This window comes from Gadus chalcogrammus, chromosome 13 (genome assembly GCF_026213295.1).
Source record: "Gadus chalcogrammus isolate NIFS_2021 chromosome 13, NIFS_Gcha_1.0, whole genome shotgun sequence".
In the NCBI taxonomy this organism is placed as follows: Eukaryota; Metazoa; Chordata; class Actinopteri; order Gadiformes; family Gadidae; genus Gadus; species Gadus chalcogrammus.
Window position 1 is genome coordinate 4,143,001 of NC_079424.1, and position 18,415 is coordinate 4,161,415.

Sequence of the window (18,415 nt, forward strand, 5' to 3'; positions counted from 1 at the left end):
TACAAATTGCCTCTGCTTCAAAGTTAATTAGATCAAAATAGATATGAGGAACAGCGCCCCTACAGGTAAAAAGAGTAGTGCGTCAAGCGGGGAAGGAACACCGCCCCCTACAGGAACAAAATGGTAATGCGTGAGCATTGGCAGCCGGAAGGAAGTTCGCGTCTTTCCGCGGGAGTTTGGATCCAGTGTTCGGACACTCACTACTCACCAGCTGAGCTGTTACACTACATGGTAAGACGTGGTTTAATGTTATTTTAAAGTCTGTTTGGCCATACACCAAGCTCTGAGGTCAACAGGCTCTAGTTCCAGGCTTTATATCGGACCTGAAAACTGTGATTATAGACAGATTATGTGATAGTATTAAGGACTTTAATTGATGTTGTTGATGGTTTCTTCGTCCTGCAGGGTAGACCCTGATTATCGCGTTGTGGGGTTATTTGTTAATATCAGTATAATGACTATTATCAGTATTATCGATATTATCTTATAGACTGTTATGATTCCATGACCCGGTTTAATATCTGAAATTCATGTTCAGAGAGTAAAGTAAACACTACTGCAGAGGTGGGTCAGTGTCTAGAGTAGTGGATTACGGCTGGATCAGGTCCAGTCTGGGTCTAGTCCGAGTCCAGTCCGAGCCTAGACTCAACTGTTGACATTCTTCCCCAACATAATGCCTCTTATGGTTTCTCAGCTGTCCTAACTTAAACATGACTGTCACATGTGAAATTACATGGCGTCAGACCGTTAGTCCCATTTATTAATAAAACAACACGATGTTTTCAACATGCAATAACTAGAGCACTGAATTCGAAACTCCCTCATACCTTCTTCCTTGTGAGCATGTTGTTCTGTTGTGGTTCTGTCTATTGGGTCTGACTTTCCTTCCGTTTGCCGTCATCCATGGAACCTTCTGGAACCCCCTGAACCCTGAACCCTGCGCCCCACCGTGTGTTCCCCAGCGGTAGCTGATCTAGACCACAGGATGAACTGCGAGGTCCTGGCCACGTGCAGCGCCCTGGGGTACCTGGAGGGGGAAACATACCACAAAGAGGCTGACTGTCTGGGTGAGTGTCCCAACATGTCAGGGGGAGCACGCCGGGAAGGCATGGGGCTCAGGAGGTAGAGCGGGTTGGCTGGTAATCCGAAGGTTGCTAGTTCGCTCCCCGGCTCCTCCTAGGAGTGTCGAGGTGTCCCTGAGCAAGACACCTCACCCTAACTGTTCCCGATGAGCTGGCTGTCACGTTGCGTAGTTGACCACATCGCGGTGTGTGAAAGTGTCCTTCAGTATTGTAAAGCGCTTTGAGTGGCCACTGGTTAGATAAGCGCTGTATAAATGCAGTGCGTTTACCATTTAAGAAGGAACAGGGCCTGGTTCTACCACGCTTCTGACACCTGCTGGCCGGGTCTGTTGCAGAGAGCGTGAAGGACCTCATCAGGTACCTGAGACACGAGGACGACACAAGGGACATCCGGCAGCAGCTGGGGGCGGGACATATCCTGCAGAATGACCTGCTGCCAATCATCTCCCAGCATGGCGGGGACAAACCCCTGTTTGACGCGTGCATCAGGTACTGGGCCGTCAATCATAACACTGAGTGTCTGTGTTTGTCTATTAGTCCTTGTGTGTTTGGCTCTGATTGTTTGTCTCTGATTCTCTGTATGTTTGGCGTTGTTTGGCTCCGAGTGTAAATGAGTTTGTCTCTGAGTCTCAGTGTGTGATCTGCGATCCTCAGGCTCATGGTGAACCTCACCCAGCCGGCTCTGCTCTGCTTCGGGAAGGTCCCAGACGACCCGGCTTTAAGACATCACTTCCTTCAGGTCACCTCCTACCTGCAGGCCTACAAAGAGGTACCGTGATGTTCTTACTAATGTCATGAAAACTGTAAATACATTGTGCTAAAATTCAAATGGATGTCTGTGTCTTCACCTCCTTCTTCGTGTGTCGTCCTGCAGGCGTTCGCCAGTGAGAAGGTGTTCGGGGTTCTGAGTGAGACCTTGTACAACCTGCTACAGCTGGTGAGCTCATGGTGATGGGAGGGGAGACTCTGACTCTGAGTCCTGATAGGCTGACTGACCCCAGTGGCTCCTCCTACTCTGAGTCATGATAGGCTGACTGACCCCTGTGACTCCTCCTACTCTGAGTCCTGATAGGTTGACTGACGCCTCTTCCTCCCCCTCCCCCTCCTCCTCCTCCTCCTCCTGCTCCCCCTCCTCCTCCTCTCTCCTCCTCCTCCTCCCCCTCCCCCTCCTCCTGCTCCCCCTCCTCTTCCTCCTCCCCCTCCTCCTCCTCCTCCTCCTCTCCCCCCTCCCCCTCCCCCTCCTCCTCCTGCTCCACCTCCTCCTCCCCCTCCTCCTCCTCCTCCTTCTCCAGGACTGGGAGCAGCGGCAGGAGGAGGACAACCTGCTGGTGGAGAGGATCCTGCTGCTGGTCAGGAACGTCCTCCACGTCCCCGCCGACCCCTACGAGGAGAAGGTCTCACGGAGCCCGTGCTCAATACAGATATCATAATATCCAGACATCACTGGGGAAAACGCATGAATAATAATGCATGTTTAAATGTTTAATATAGATATCACTATCCAAAAATACATGTATGTTGCTGCATGATTAATAATGTATATAATGATATTAATAATGCATATAATGATATAATGACACATTAATAATACATGTTTAATATAGATCATTATATAATGATATGCTTCCAGAACGTTGGCGACACAATAATGTCCTCCCTCCCCCTGTAATAGTCTCCTCTCCATCTCTCTCTGTCCCTTCCTACTGACCCTGTGTTCTGGTGACTTCAAGACACCATGATGTCCTCTCTCCCTCTGTAATGTCCTGTCTCCATCTGTAATGTCCTGTCTCCATCTGTAATGTCCTGTCTCCATCTGTAATGTCCTGTCTCCATCTGTAATGTCCTGTCTCCATCTGTAATGTCCTGTCTCCATCTGTAATAGTCTCCTCCGTCATCTCTGACACTCTGTCCTGACCCGGTGTCCTGGTGGTGTGACCTTTGATCTCTGACCCTGTGTCCTGGCGGTGTGACCTTTGATCCCTGACCCGGTGTCCTGGTGGTGTGACCTTTGATATCTGACCCTGTGTCCTGGTGGTTGCAGAACGTGGACGACGACGCCAGCGTCCACGACAAGCTGCTGTGGGCCGTCCACATGAGCGGCTTCGACGACCTCGTCAAGTTCCTGGCGTCGGCCCAGAGCGAGCAGCAGTGGTGCATGCACGTGCTGGAGGTGGTCTCGCTGCTGTTCAGGGACCAGGTGGGGACCCCCGTCTGTCGGGGCCGCCCCGAGGCAGAACCTCACGCAGGGGTTCACGTTCACATGCAGGGCATTCGCCAGACGCTTTTATCCAAAGCAACTTCAAATAAGTCCCATTTGTCAGAAGAAAGAGAAACAACAATATATCTCTGTCGGTACAGGAGGGATGTTCATAGAACCAAGTGCCAAGCACTAACAATCACTAGGTTAACCCATTCCCTGAACACAACAAAGATAGCAAGGATAAGATGCTACACAATGCTAAGTACTATTATACCGGTAGTGCCCACATGTACAACATACAATAAGTGCGTACATTAAGTGCAAGGACGCATAACATTCAATAACAGCGCACAGCATACCAATAAAGTTTAGACATTCGATGAACGTACATTAAGTGCATTAACCATTTAAGATGGTTTGGTCCAAAACCAGTACTCTCCTTTAAGGAGCAGTGCTCTTTTAAGTGCATCTTTCTCAAAGTCACCCCCCAGTCCCCATGGTTGATGAGTCGGACCCTAACTCCCCCCCCCCCCCCAGACGCCAGAGGCCCTGGTGAGCGCCGGCCACGCCCGCTCGGCCCAGGAGAAGAGCCGGGACCTGACGGAGCTGGAGGTGCTGCGGCAGAAGGAGCAGGCGGAGAAGCGCAGCCGTACGCTGCAGAGGGGAACCAGGTGAGCGGACAGGTGCTGGTTCCTCTGGGTCTGGGTTGGAGGAGGACTGGTTTACAAAGGGGGGGGGGGTCCATCTTTGCAGTAGTGCATCACAGAAATGTTTCAGGGGTTGTTCAGTATTATAATTTCCTTTGAATGAACCCCCCCTTAAAGAACTCACTCCCTGCATCTCTTTCAGACACTCCCGCTTCGGGGGCACCTACGTCGTCGCGGGCCTCAAAGCGGTCGGGAATGAAGACGTCGTCTACCACAGAGGCATCCACAACGTGAGTTAACGCTAGGACCCAGAGCCCTCCACAACGTGAGTTAACGCTAGGACCCAGAGCCTTCCACAACGTGAGTTAACGCTAGGACCCAGAGCCCTCCACAGCGTGAGTTCACGCTAGGACCCAGAGCCCTCCACAACGTGAGTTAACGCCAGGACCCAGAGCCCTCCACAACGTGAGTTAATGCTAGGACCCAGAGCCCTCCACAACGTGAGTTAACGCTAGGACCCAGAGCCCTCCACAACGTGAGTTAACGCTAGGACCCAGAGGCCTCCAGAACGTGAGTTAACGCTAGGACCCTGAGGCCTCCACAACGAGAGTTAGCGCTAGGACCCAGAGGCCTCCAGAACGGATGTTCTGGATGTTAGGGTTAGAGGCGTCTTGCTCAGGGACACCTGAGCTGAGCCAGCCTTCAGAACTGCACACCAGGTGAATCAGTAACCGATGGCTGCTGTCTGTCTGTCTGTCCAGTTCAAGAACTACAGCCACGACGCGGGCAAGGCGGTGCGGCGCGTCCCCAAGAGGCACCGGCGGGCGCGGGACAGCGAGGGCCAGCGCCGCTCCGCCCTCAACGTCCGGCTCTTCCTGCGGGAGTTCTGCGTGGACTTCCTGGAGAACTGCTACAACCACCTGATGTACCTGGTGAAGGTGAGCCCGGCCGGGGGGACGTCAACATGCCGTGGTGCATCGGTTATGTCGACTGAGCATTGTGTCCGCCACACCACCGTCGTAACTCCACCTTCGTAGCTCCACCGTCGTAACACCACCCTCACACCATCACCTGCATAACACCACCTAGTAGGAGAGCATCAGTTTCATCTTCTGAGCATTGTGTCACCGACACCACCATCATATCGGCGCCAACACAGCCACAGTATCATTACACCAATAACACCACCACCACCACCACAGCACCCTGATAACACCACCACCCCAGCACCCTGATAACACCACCACCCCAGCACCTCCATCATAACACCACCACCCCTCTATTAACCCCGCCCGGTGGCTGTGTCCAGGAGGGGCTGGTCTGGGAGCAGGCTTCATAACGCCACCATCTTTACACCACCACCATCATTACACCACCACCTCCCCGCCGCCCCCCTAACCCCGCCCGCCGGCTCTGTCCCTCAGGAGGGGCTGATCCGGGAGCAGGCGCAGCAGCACGACGAGACCTACTTCCTGTGGGCCCTGAGCTTCTTCATGGCCTTCAACCGCGGCAACGGTTTCCGCGCCGACCTGGTGTCGGAGACCATGTCCATCCGGGCCTTCCACTTCATCGAGCGCAACATCACCAACTACTACGAGATGATGCTGACGGACCGCAAGGAGGCCACGTCGTGGTCCCGAAGGTGAGCCCCACGTCGTGGTCCCGAAGGTGAGCCCCACGTCGTGGTCCCGAAGGTGAGCCCCACGTCGTGGTCCCGAAGGTGAGCCCCACGTTGTGGTCCCGAAGGTGAGCCCCACGTCGTGGTCCCCCAGGTGTGGGCCATGGCCTGGAGCAGGTCCCCTGAGCAGCTCGTTGGGGGTGCCCCAGCCCCAGAGAGAGGACTACATTGGGGTCTGGGTTTGGAACCAGAACCCTTAAACCCAGAGTCAATCGCCCTAAAGGGAAGACCCCCCCCCCCCCCCCCCCCCACCACCACATTAATAAGAATGTGATGTGATTAATGAATGCTTACATTTACATTTACCCCCCCCCCCCCCCCCACACACACTGAGGTCAGAATCCTCTGTGATCTGACACAGGCTTGTTCTCCGTGACCCCCTGCTAGGATGCACCTGGCGCTGAAGGCCTACCAGGAGCTGCTGCTGACGGTGAACGAGATGGACCGTTCCCGTGACGACACCATCCGACAGAGCTCCAACGTCATCAAAAGTACCACATCCAAAGATATATAAACTATAACTAAACAAGTAACATTTTAGGGCTTTATTAAGGCAGCAGTTATTCAGCTGGTTTTATTTCACGTAAAGTTATTATTGAAAAAAAAATTAGTGATGGAAAAAAGGATGGTATATTGTTATTAAATATGTCTTTTAGAGGTGTTACCCTGCTGTAGCTGTAGTGGTTTCATACCTTTCATGCCTCCACCTCCTCCAGGTAACATCTTCTACATGATGGAGTACCGGGAGATCTTCCTCACGCTGCTCCGCAAGTACGACGAGACCAAGCAGCCGCAGTCGTTCCTCCGGGACCTGGTGGAGTCCACGCACCTCTTCCTGCGCATGCTGGAGCGCTTCTGCAAGGGCCGCAACAACCTGATGGTGCAGGTGAGTCCCCCCCGCCCGGACGGAGCCCAGATGGAGCCCGGACACCTACACCTTCGCTGATGGGGTCAGGGGATCATGGCTCTGTAGGGGGGATTTCTCTGGAGTCACTTTAACACACGTCACTGTTTACGTTTACCTTCAGGGCGTTCGGCAGACGCTTTCATTCAAAGCGACGACCAATAAGTGCATTTGTCAGAAGAAAGAGAAACGATAATATATCGCTGTCGGTCCAGTAAGGATGTTTATAGAACCACGTGCGAAGCACTAACAATCACTAGGTTAACCCATTCCCCGTAAACAACAGAGATAGCTAGGTTAAGACGCTACACGATGCTAAGTACTATTTCTGAGTGCAAGGACGTACAACGTACAATAAGTGCGTAAGAGGGGTGTGGGGGGGGGGGCTATACGGAGTTTAGCTGACCTCTGAACTGTTGTTTCTTCTACCACAGAAGAAGAAGGTGAGGAAGAGAAGGAACCGGCCCCAGAAGAAGTCTACCCCGGAGACGGACCCGGAGGTGCTGGAGGAAACCTGGAAGATTGTGTCCGAGGAGCTGAGGGCTGCTGGCTTCCAGGTAGTTCCACCATGTCGCCACCAGGGGGCGCATTGCTGCCTCCGCCTCCGTGTTAACTACGAAGTGCATTCTCAGTTCAATCCGTCAACATTTTCCCCCACAGGGCCTCAAGTTTATCTGAGGCTCCGATGGAAAGTGTTGCATTTGTTTGCGGTATTGATACCACTCCTAAACATGGATAAAGATTTAGCTCCATTATATCCTCTACTAAGTACTACATTAAGTACAGAAGTACGACATCTACATTTGAGCACGTTAGAGTCATTCACGAGTTCAAGTCGTCGACTATGTTGAAGTATAGTCTACTTGAACTTGTGAATGACTAACGTGCCGAAATGTAGAACAGTACTTTAATATAACCGCCTTGATGGTTTAAGTTGATGATTGATTGTAATTGTGTGTATAATATGTTGGCCTTTAACAGGCTCATGTCATGAAGGTGAGCAGCAATGGCTCCTACAGAAAGCATCTGCGGACAGATGGCGGAACTGGTCCGGGCCGGTTCCGTCCGTCTGTCCGTACTCTGACTGTAGGAGCGGGCCCCTCTGTGTTGGGCGTCCCGTCCGCTGACCTGCCGCGCTCTCCCCCCTCTCTCCCCTCAGCTGTCTGCCGGGGTGACGGAGGCCGTGGTCCCCTTCGACGCCGCCTCGGAGGTCTCCCTGGAGGACCAGCGGAGCCAGACGGTGGTGCGCGTGCAGGACGCCCTGATGGCCCGGCTGGGCCCCGAGGCGCTGGGCCTGCTGCGCGCTGCCAGGTCAGAGACCCCCCCCCAACCTCAACTCTCTCACCCCGTGGGGACAGGTTGGCCAACTGGGCCCCCAGCCTTTTCTCTCTCTCTCTCTCCCTCTCCCTCTCCCCCTCTCTCTCCCTCTCTCCCTCTTCCTCTCCCCCTCCCTCTCCCTCTCCCCCTCTCTCTCCCTCTCTCCCTCTTCCTCTCCCTCTTCCTCTCCCCCTCCCTCTCCCTCTTCCTCTCTCTCTCCCTCTCCCCCCCCCCCCTCTCCCGCTCCTGCTCCCCCTCTCTCTCCTGCTCCCCTTCTCTCTCTCCCTCTTCCCCTCTCTCTCCCTCTCCCCCTCTCCCTCTTCCCTCTCTCTCCCCCTCTCTCCCTCCATGGGGCCCCACTGGCCTGTGACTCTAACTGGGTCCCCATCCTCCACTCTCTCTCTCTCGCCCCGTGGGGCCCCAGCTACCTGTCGTTCTAACCGGGCCCCCCGCTGGGCCCCATCTGCCTTTGCCTCTTACCGGGCCCCTGCCTCCACTCTCTCTCTCTCTCTCTCTCTCTCCCACTGCCCCTCTGGGCCCCGTCTGCCTGTGGCTCTAACCGGGGCCCCCCCCCTGCTCCCCGTGTCCCCAGGGAGGTGTGGCCGGAGGGGGACGTGTTCGGGCCGGCCGACGTGGAGCCGGAGGACGAGCTGGAGCTGCTGAAGCAGATCCTCCACGCCACGCTGCCCCGTGAGTCCCCGGGCGACGGCTCCGACTAGAGACGATCCGATTAAAACAAGAATCATTCCAGATAGGCGTCTCCCATTCCGACTTTTCCAGCTCCGACGTCAACGCACGCAGCACAACACTGCACGCGTTTGTGATCTTCTTTGCCTGTGTGGTAAATGAGTCGCGTGATGGTAATCCGATCGGAGCATAAACTTGTGTACGCGCCGATAACCGATTTTGCATTTTAGGCAGATATAGAGACAAAGATATATGGATATAATTGCGATACTGGCATCGTTGTCGGAACAACTAGTTTTGATCCACGCCGTATCGCTCCATCTCCAGTGAAGACCTCCAGGTGTCCCTGATGAGTCACGGCGGCGGCCACTGCGTTGACATAACGGTGTGTTCCAGCTGTGATCTGAGTTGTGGCATCTCCCCCCCCCCCCCCACCAGGGTCCGCCCCCCCGGAGGTCCCGGCTGAGGAAGACGAGGAGGGACCGGAATACGAGGAAGAGGAGCTGGAGTCTGTTCAGGTGTCTGAGACGGACTTCAACTTCCTGGACTTCATCAAGCGGTAGGGAGCAACCCCCTGCTGTAAAATAACTTCCTTTTGTATAATTAGTCTCCTAAATATAATGTACCTCTGTACCTGTCAGCTCCCTTTGTTTACATTTACCGAAGCGATTTACAATCAGTCCATTTGTCAGAAGAAAGAGAAACAATATATTGCTGTCGATCCAGGAAGGATGTTCATAGAACCAAGTTCCAAGCACTAACAATCACTAGGTTAACCCATTCCCCGTACGCAACATAGCTAGCTAGGTATTAGAGGGCTGGGGGGGGGGGGGTAAAGGGGGAAGGCTATGCAGAGTCTAGGTGAACTCTGAACAAGCGAGTCTTGAGTCTCTTGAGGAAGCTGACGAGCGATCCTGTGGTCCTGACGTCGGCAGGGAGCTCGTTCCACCACTGCGGTGCCAAAACAGAGAAGGGCTGTGTCTTGGACGATCAAACCTTTTGCCCGCTCTTAGCGATTGGCCCTCCGTCGTCTCCTGTGCTTCATCCCCCCCTCCCCTGGCGCTCGTAGGTTCGCCCAGCCAGCCATCGTGCGGCCCTACGTGCTGCTGCTGAAGACCTACTCCACCAACTCCCCGCACACCAACCACTGCATCGCACGCATGCTGCACCGGCTGGCCGTGGACCTCAAGATGGACGCGCTGCTCTACCAGCTGTCGGTGTTCAGCGCCTTCAACCGCATCCTGAGCGACCCGGCCGCCGCGGCCTACAAGGTGCCCTAGGAACTCCTCGCTGGGGGGCTCCTCGCTGGGGGCCTCCTCGCTGGGGGCCTCCTCGCTGGGGGCCTCCTCGCTGGGGGCCTCCTCACTGGGTGTCTGTCTCCTCACTGTGTGTCTGTGTCCTCGCTGGGTGTCTGTCTCCTCACTGGGGGCCTCCTCACTGGGGGCCTCCTCATTGGGTGTCTGTCTCCTCGCTGGGTGTCTCTCTCCTCACTGGGTGTCTCTCTCCTCACTGGGTGTCTCTCTCCTCACTGGGTGTCTGTCTCCTGACTGGGTGTCTCTCTCCTCACTGGGTGTCTCTCTCCTCACTGGGTGTCTCTCTCCTCACTGGGTGTCTCTCTCCTCACTGGGTGTCTGTCTCCTCACTGGGTGTCTGTCTCCTCACTGGGTGTCTGTCTCCTCACTGGGTGTCTGTCTCCTCACTGGGTGTCTGTCTCCTCACTGGGTGTCTGTCTCCTCACTGGGTGTCTGTCTCCTGACTGGGTGTCTCCTCACTGGGTGTCTGTCTCTCCTCACTGGGTGTCTGTCTCCTCACTGGGTGTCTGTCTCTCCTCACTGGGTGTCTGTCTCTCCTCACTGGGTGTCTGTCTCTCCTCACTGGGTGTCTGTCTCCTCACTGGGTGTCTGTCTCCTCACTGGGTGTCTGTCTCTCCTCACTGGGTGTCTGTCTCCTCACTGGGTGTCTGTCTCCTCACTGGGTGTCTGTCTCTCCTCACTGGGTGTCTCTCTCCTCACTGGGTGTCTGTCTCTCCCCTGACCCGGTCTCTGTCCACCCTTACCCTAACCCTAACCCCAGGAGCTCGGGACCTTCGCTAAGTTCGTGGTGAGCCGGTTCCTGGTGGTGGCGGCGCGGAATGACAAGGCCTTCATCGAGCTGCTGTTCTGGAAGAACGTGGGGACGGTGCACGAGATGACCGAGGGCTACGGCAAGGAGGGGTGAGAGTCACTTTATTGTCTGATCATTATCATACTATATATATAATCACCGTTAACTGTGTGAGTGGGGCTGTGTGGAAGTGCTTGTTGAGGAACAAAGTGTGCGTTAGGTGAAACGAAACGGGACACGGACGACTCGGCCTTCAGAAGTGTCTGCATGAGGGTCTTACTGAACAGAACCACTGAATGCCCTGCATCCATCTGACCTGGTCTCTCCCCCGGTCCCTCTCCCCCCTCGGTCTCCCCCTGGTCTCCCCTCGGTCTCTCCCCCTGCTCTCTCCCTCAGGGACGGCTCCAAGACGAAGGTGGCCTGGACGGAGGAGGAGGAGGAGGAGCTGCGGAGCCTGTTCCTGGAGCAGCGCGACTCAGAAGGTGCCGGTTCTCTCCAGCTCCAGTGCTACGGTGTTCTGGTGCGAGGCTCTGCTCTCTCTGACCCCGCTGTCCCTCTCTCTCCCTCCCTCTCTCTCCCTCTCTCCCTCTCCCTCTCTCCCTCTCCCTCTCCCTCTCCCTCTCCCTCTCTCTCTCTCTGTCTCTGTCTCTGTCTCTGTCTCTCTCTCTGTCTCTCTGTCTCTGTCTCTGTCTCTGTCTCTGTCTCCCTCCCTCCCTCCCTCCCTCTCTCCCTCTCCCTCTCTCCAGTGCCCGACCCGGTGGAGGCCCTGCTCCCGCTGCTGGGGGCCACGCGCTCGCGGCGGCAGGTGGTGCTGCAGCTGGTGCACATGGGCCTGGTGGAGAGCGCCAAGCAGCTCAAGAAGCACAAGTAGGTCCTGCTCCGCTTTAGCCCCCTCTAGTGGCCAGGTGGGAGCTGGCGGGCGTTCCACGGGGCTCAATGGGTTCCTTCCTGTGTGGATGCAATTATAGACACGCACTCTTAGGAAATAACTGCATTCATATTCATGCTCTCTATGAAACACCAGAATGCATTTTCACGCACTGTAGGAAACACCTGAATTCATATTCAGGCACTCTTTGAACACCTGAATTCATATTCACGCCCTGTAGGAAACACCTGAATTCATCTTCACTGACTCTATGAACACCTTATTTCATGTTCAAGCACTGTAGTCAACCCCTGAATTCATATTCATGCACTCTATGAAACGCCTGACTTCAAATTCCCGGACTCTATGGCCCAATCCCAATTCTACCCCTTACCCCTTCCCCTTACCCCTCCCCCTTGTTTTTAAGGGGTAAGGGGTAAGGGGAAGGCGTAAGGGGTAGAAACGGGATTGGGCCTAAGGCCCAATCCCCTTCAAAACAAGGAGAAGGGGGAAGGGGAAGGGGTAAGGGGTAGAAATGGGATTGGCCCTATGAATGAATCCGTGGTTGTCCTGCTCCTGACCTGCCGACCTGACCTCTGATTCCTCCCTCAGGGTCGGCACGGGGATCGTCCTGTGGACGGAGCAGCAGGAGGACGAGCTGGAGATGCTGTACGAGGAGTTCAAAGACTCAGACGGTGAGACGGTTCTCCTCCCTGAGGCCGGGTTCTCCTCCCTGAGACCGGGTTCTCCTCCCTGAGGCCGGGTTCTCCTCCCTGAGGCCGGGTTCTCCTCCCTGATACCGGGTTCTCCTCCCTGAGACCGGGTTCTCCTCCCTGAGGCCGGGTTCTCCTCCCTGAGGCCGGGTTCTCCTCCCTGATACCGGGTTCTCCTCCCTGAGACCGGGTTCTCCTCCCTGAGACCGGGTTCTCCTCCCTGAGACCGGGTCAGGTTCTAGTGACCCGACGAGGTCTTCTGTGCTTGGTCCCGTCTGTCCAGACTACATGTTCCAAGACCGTTTTTTTTCCTCTCGATACAATTCAGATACCTGATATCCAGTATATACCGATACAGCATCTAGCATTGTAGCTACTCATAGCACTTGTTCTTATTGAAGGGTTCTCTTACGATGACAGCCGGTTCACTTACTGTCGACAATTTTACTTTCAGGCCTAGATCGTTTACATTTATAATCAATAATTATATGGATTAATTAGTATCGTTGTAGTTGAGCGTGAGCATCTATGTTTTTACGGCTGAGTTTGAACAAACGTAGGTCGGAGATGACGTGTTTCCCAATCCGACTTTCCGCCTCTGACCGTTGAGGAACTCAGCATAACGCCGCACGTGTTTGTGATGTTCCCTGCCTGTGTAGTAAATGAGTCGAGTGACGCTATCGGAATCGGCGCATAGACTTGCGTACTCGCCGACACCTCGATACTACCTTTTTACCGAAACCGATACCATATTATGGTGTGCTGTCGTGCAGACGTGCTGGGGAACATGCTGAGGAAGACCACGGCCAAGCGGTCACGGGCCCGCGTGGTGGACAAGCTGCTCAGCATGGGGCTGGTGTCGGAGAGACGGCAGCTCTACAAGAAGCGCGGCGGCGGCGGCGGCGGCGGCGGTGGTCCCCGAAAGACCGCCGCCAAAGGATCCGGTAAAAGCTCCGGTAAAAGCTCCGGGAACAGCATGGTGAGGACTTTTATTGTAGTTTGTTTGTTAACGTTAACTCTAAAATGTCTGAACGTCTGTCACACGTTTCGATATGACCGCCTTGGATGCTCTTATGTATGAGGGAATCCTCAGCAGTGTGTATGAGGGAATCCTCAGTGCTGTGTGTTTGAGGGAATCCTCAGCTGGGTGTGTGAGTGAATCCTCAGCGGTGTGTATGAGTGAATCCTCAGCGGTGTGTATGAGTGAATCCACAGCGGTGTGTATGAGTGAATCCTCAGCGGTGTGTATGAGTGAATCCTCAGCGGTGTGTATGAGTGAATCCTCAGCGATGTGTATGAGTGAATCCTCAGCGGTGTGTATGAGTGAATCCACAGCGGTGTGTATGAGTGAATCCTCAGCGGTGTGTATGAGTGAATCCACAGCGGTGTGTATGAGTGAATCCACAGCGGTGTGTATGAGTGAATCCTCAGCTGTGTGCGAATGAATCTCCAGCGGTGTGTAGGAGGGAATCCTCAGCTGGGTGTGTGAGTGAATCCTCAGCGGTGTGTATGAGTGAATCCTCAGGTGGGTGTGTGAGTGAATCCACAGCGGTGTGTATGAGTGAATCCTCAGGTGGGTGTGTGAGTGAATCCTGAGCTGGGTGTGTGAGTGAATCCTCAGCTGGGTGTGTGAGTGATTCCCCAGCTGTTTGTGCATGAGTGAAACCTCAGCTCGGTGCATGAATGAATCCTCAGCACTGTGTATGAACGAGTGAATTGATTGGTGTTGCTCTGTGGCAGACTGAAGAGGACTTCCTGGCCGACTTAACGGGCGAGGGGGCTGATGAAGATCACGAGGAAGAGGAGGAAGGTTCTTCTGAGAGCGATGAGGAGACGTTTGAGGAGCGGAGGGAGAGGGTCACCTCCTCTGATGGAGGAGCGAGGAGGAGAACCCAGGAGCCCGGCGTGGGGAGGGGGCCGGACGTGGGCCCCATGCTGCACTCGCTCAAACAAGAAGGTGAAGCCCCTCAACTAAACCTGAATCAAACCTTTTCCTTTCTCAGTTTCCTTCAACATCTTCTTCTTGTTTCGACGTGTGAATCGCACTTTTTGCGTAGTGAAGTGTTCGGTCCGCCGGAAATATATCGACCACCTCTTTCGAGAAATGCACACACGTACTGTATCGGTAATCTGTAAACAGTTAACCACAAAATGTAGGCAAGGCAAGGCAACTTTATTTATATAGCACTTTTCATACACAAGGCAGACTCAAAGTGCTTCACATATAATCATTGTCATACAATAAAATAAAATAATAGCTAAGTAAAAGAAAACATATGCAAAGAAATTAGTAAAATAGAAAGTGCATTGTATTTAAGATCAGATCAACGGTCTCTCTGGTATCCGCGTCGGGACTTACTTCCAAACTTTTACCTGTTAACCTCTTCATGTTACTTCTAGAGTGTCCGGATCTAATTTGCCCGATGATGTTTGTGGTTGTGTCCAGGTTTGGCTGGACCCTTGCTGTGGCTGCAGAACTGCCTGAACCGGACGGCCGACGACCGGGAGGAAGACAGTACGTGAGGTCAAAACAAAGGACACATTCACAATCATTCTTTGTTCCGCCCCTGTTTGCAACGTTTCAGTGAAATGTTCTTGTTGCTGGATGGGTATAGATAGATAGAAACAACTTTAGTAATTCCTTTGTTACAGCACATCCGCAGTGGTAGACACAGGATATACTGCAACACTATAAAAATACAAAGTAGTGCTGAGGAAAACAAAAAGAGATGCTAAAGTAAGCACCTACAAAAAAAACGCTTTAAACAGGATGAATTACAAAGTGGCCCGGTGCGACCTGACGGGGCGGGACGTCTGACCTCTGGTGTTGCTCCCCCCCCCCCCCCCCCCCCCCCCCCAGGTCTGTCCCAGCCCGTGCCTCTGGTCCCCCTCTCGGAGGACAACGAGGACGCGATGGAGAAGAGGAGCTTCCAGAAGCTTCTCCGCAAGCTGGGCCTGCGCGGCCCGGCCAATGAGCAGGTCCTATTCGACACAGTTTGCCACAAATCCCCTCGACTATAGGACAGGAAGTGGAGCGATGCCACATGTCATGAGCGTCACGGTGAACATCCTGTCCTGCCGTCCAATCAGGAGACCTTCTGGAGGATCCCGGAGAGGCTGAGCCCCGACCAGCTCAGAGGGGCGGCCGCAGCTCTCACCCCCGGAGAGGAGCTCCCCGCTGGGGGGCCGGAGCCCCAGGAGGAGGAGGAGGAGGAGGAGGAGGGGGAGGTGGAGGGGGAGGTGGGGGCCTCCTCACATGAGCAGAGATCAGAGGCCATTCGGGCTCTGCTCCTCGCGCGCAAGAGGAAACCCCCCCCCAAGGAGACCGACGGTAGGTTTAAACCACTGGTTTAAACATGCCTGCACGTGTTTAAACCAATGAGCATCATCCTCAAACCACAGTTCACACGGCCACAGCTCTGGATCGATGTCATAACGTGTGTTTTGGGGGTTTTCCTAGATTCCCCCCCAGTGGAAGACCGTGCAGAGACCCCAGTCACAGAGAGCCCGCATGGAAGGTGAGCCAGACCCCTGTCGGCTGGTCACTAGTAACCGTCTGCTTTTTCACCACCACTACCCATGTACTCGTTCACTAGTACCCATCTACTCATTCACTACTACTACTACACGTATGCTGCTCGTTCACTTGTACCCTTCTGCTTGTCCACTAGTAACAGTCTGCTAGTCACTAGTGAGCCCTGTACAGTCTAACCCCACTCTTGTGGTTCTCTAGTGAGCCCTGTACAGTCTAACCCCACTCTTGTGGTTCTCTAGTGAACCCTGTACAGTCTAACCCCAGTCTTGTGGTTCACTAGTGAACCCTGTACAGTCTAACCCCAGTCTTGTTTGGTTCACTAGTGAACCCTGTACAGTCTAACCCCAGTCTTGTGGTTCTCTAGTGAAGCTGTACAGTCTAACACCAGTCTTGGTGTTCACTAGTGAACCCTGTACAGTCTAACCCCAGTCTTGTGGTTCACTAGTGAACCCTGTACAGTCTAACCCCAGTCTTGTGGTTCTCTAGTGAACCCTGTACAGTCTAACACCAGTCTTGTGGTTCACTAGTGAACCCTGTACAGTCTAACCCCAGTCTTGGTGTTCACTAGTGAAGCTGTACAGTCTAACCCCAGTCTTGTGGTTCTCTAGTGAACCCTGTACAGTCTAACCCCAGTCTTGTGGTTCACCAGTGAACCCTGTACAGTCTAACCCCAGTCTTGTTTGGTTCACTAGTGAACCCTGTACAGTCTAACCCCAGTCTTGTGGTTCTCTAGTGAAGCTGTACAGTCTAACACCAGTCTTGGTGTTCACTAGTGAACCCTGTACAGTCTAACCCCAGTCTTGTGGTTCACTAGTGAACCCTGTACAGTCTAACCCCAGTCTTGTGGTTCTCTAGTGAACCCTGTACAGTCTAACACCAGTCTTGTGGTTCACTAGTGAACCCTGTACAGTCTAACCCCAGTCTTGGTGTTCACTAGTGAAGCTGTACAGTCTAACCCCAGTCTTGTGGTTCTCTAGTGAACCCTGTACAGTCTAACCCCAGTCTTGTGGTTCTCTAGTGAACCCTGTACAGTCTAACACCAGTCTTGTGGTTCACTAGTGAACCCTGTACAGTCTAACCCCAGTCTTGTGGTTCACTAGTGAACCCTGTACAGTCTAACCCCAGTCTTGTGGTTCTCTAGTGAACCCTGTACAGTCTAACCCCAGTCTTGTGGTTCTCTCCTGTAGCCGCAGGTCCAAACAAGAGAAGCCGTCCGTTAAAAGAAGAAGAGTTCTAGACGATGAAGATGAGGGTGAAGATGAAGACGAGGACATGGGTATGTTCACCTACTGTTGTGATCTTCACTGAGTTTAATGTTGGACAGTTCTGGGAATGTTGAAATGGAAACTGGTGAACCTTTAAGATATTACACAGACTGCTAGATCCTGTCTGACTCGCTGGGAGAGCATGTCATCACAACACAGTGCCAGGGTTAGGGGTACGAGTCCCACTGGGACCTCTGAGCAAGGCATTACTACATACTGCCAGGGTTAGGGGTGCAATTCCTATTGTGACCCAACGTTCAAAGACTATACATTTATTATTATGAAAATGTTTAAGATGCTTTTGATTAATGCGTCAACAATAGATGTACCGTAATTTTTCGGACTATACGCCGCGCCTTTTTTCCAAATTTTTCAAACCTGCGGCTTATATAACGGTGGGGCTAATCTTTGAATTCTTACAGCTAACGGCCACTAGGGGACCTCCTAAATCTATGGATTTTACAGGTTACAGTCCACCATCTTTAACTCTATGGGCTCTATGACCGGTCCGCGCCCCCCCACCTTGAAGCGGCGGGCTCCATTTCGGCTTATATATGTACACATCATTCAATTTAGCTGCTGCGGCTTATACTCCTGTGCGCCTTATAGTGCGGAAAATAGGATATATATGTTGACTGTGACTGCGCTAAAGGGTTTTTAATGAACCTGTGCTGGGATGTCATCTCCATGATGCCTCATAACGTCCTCCGTGATGTCTCCAGCATCGCCCGGCCCCTTGGTGATGGACAGCGGCGGAGACTCCGACAGAGAGACCGTCGCCGCCCCGGCCAAGAGACGGAGACAGGCGGCCCTCATCGACGAGGATGATGAGGATGAGTAGGGAGGCCCCGGGTCTGGGCTGGGCCCCCTGGTGAAGAGGAGGTCCAACATGAAGCCTGAGGACGGCTCAAACTCACCTGGTGGTTTTTCCTGGGGAGACGAGTTGTACATAACTGTTTTAAGGTCATGTCATCTCTGTTAAGTTAAAAATGACAGTTATGCTAGGTGTGTTTTTGTGTTGTTTTTGTTCATGGCCGGCATCGTTACAAGTTATGTAGTTTGTCCATCTGCATACTTCCTATATACTCTTACACTTTCCATTATGATGAGGTAGTTACAGTTACATGTCCTTGTTGCATTGATATATTTGTATAGGAAATAATTTTGTGTCTTCGTTTTGCCAATTTAATTTGAAACCCCCAAAAAAGTGTATTGATTAATAAATTGTTACTGTTTTGATAACAAATGTACTTTCTGATTTATTTCATGCCAGTTGAAACACTAGAGGGCCATTCCGGGGAAGGTTAAACCTGAATTGAGATTCTGCATTTATGTTCTGTTCTTATCAAACAGTCCTAATGTAATAAGCCCTTATTGCGTCATTTGGGATTGTGATTACATCTGTGTTTTAAACCG

General features: G+C 53.2%; 1 protein-coding gene across 1 annotated transcript; it reads left to right on the forward strand.

Moving 5' to 3' along the window:
• The first annotated feature begins 139 nt into the window (after positions 1-139).
• On the forward strand, positions 140-18,413 carry timeless (timeless circadian clock). The gene is made up of 30 exons (XM_056605808.1): positions 140-231; positions 963-1,067; positions 1,418-1,571; positions 1,737-1,851; positions 1,957-2,019; positions 2,375-2,476; positions 3,124-3,279; positions 3,820-3,953; positions 4,132-4,219; positions 4,691-4,867; positions 5,354-5,571; positions 5,995-6,098; positions 6,324-6,493; positions 6,946-7,068; positions 7,671-7,822; positions 8,421-8,518; positions 8,954-9,074; positions 9,585-9,786; positions 10,589-10,728; positions 11,015-11,100; positions 11,365-11,485; positions 12,099-12,181; positions 12,973-13,178; positions 13,940-14,156; positions 14,646-14,714; positions 15,060-15,178; positions 15,290-15,530; positions 15,660-15,717; positions 16,922-17,010; positions 17,722-18,413. The coding sequence occupies exons 2-30, from the start codon at positions 986-988 to the stop codon at positions 17,838-17,840; spliced, it is 3,807 nt and encodes a 1,268-aa protein (XP_056461783.1). The 5' UTR covers positions 140-231; positions 963-985; the 3' UTR covers positions 17,841-18,413.
• The last annotated feature ends 2 nt before the right edge of the window (positions 18,414-18,415 follow it).

What these genes read in the sequence shown, in the direction of transcription:
- timeless (XM_056605808.1), top strand. Translation starts at nt 986, where the DNA reads ATGAACTGCGAGGTCCTGGCCACGTGCAGCGCCCTGGGGTACCTGGAG. An exon ending in ACGCTGCAGAGGGGAACCAG is followed by an intron (nt 3,954 to 4,131) that starts GTGAGCGGACAG and finishes CATCTCTTTCAG; the next exon opens with ACACTCCCGCTTCGGGGGCA. An exon ending in CGGCCGCCGCGGCCTACAAG is followed by an intron (nt 9,787 to 10,588) that starts GTGCCCTAGGAA and finishes CCCTAACCCCAG; the next exon opens with GAGCTCGGGACCTTCGCTAA.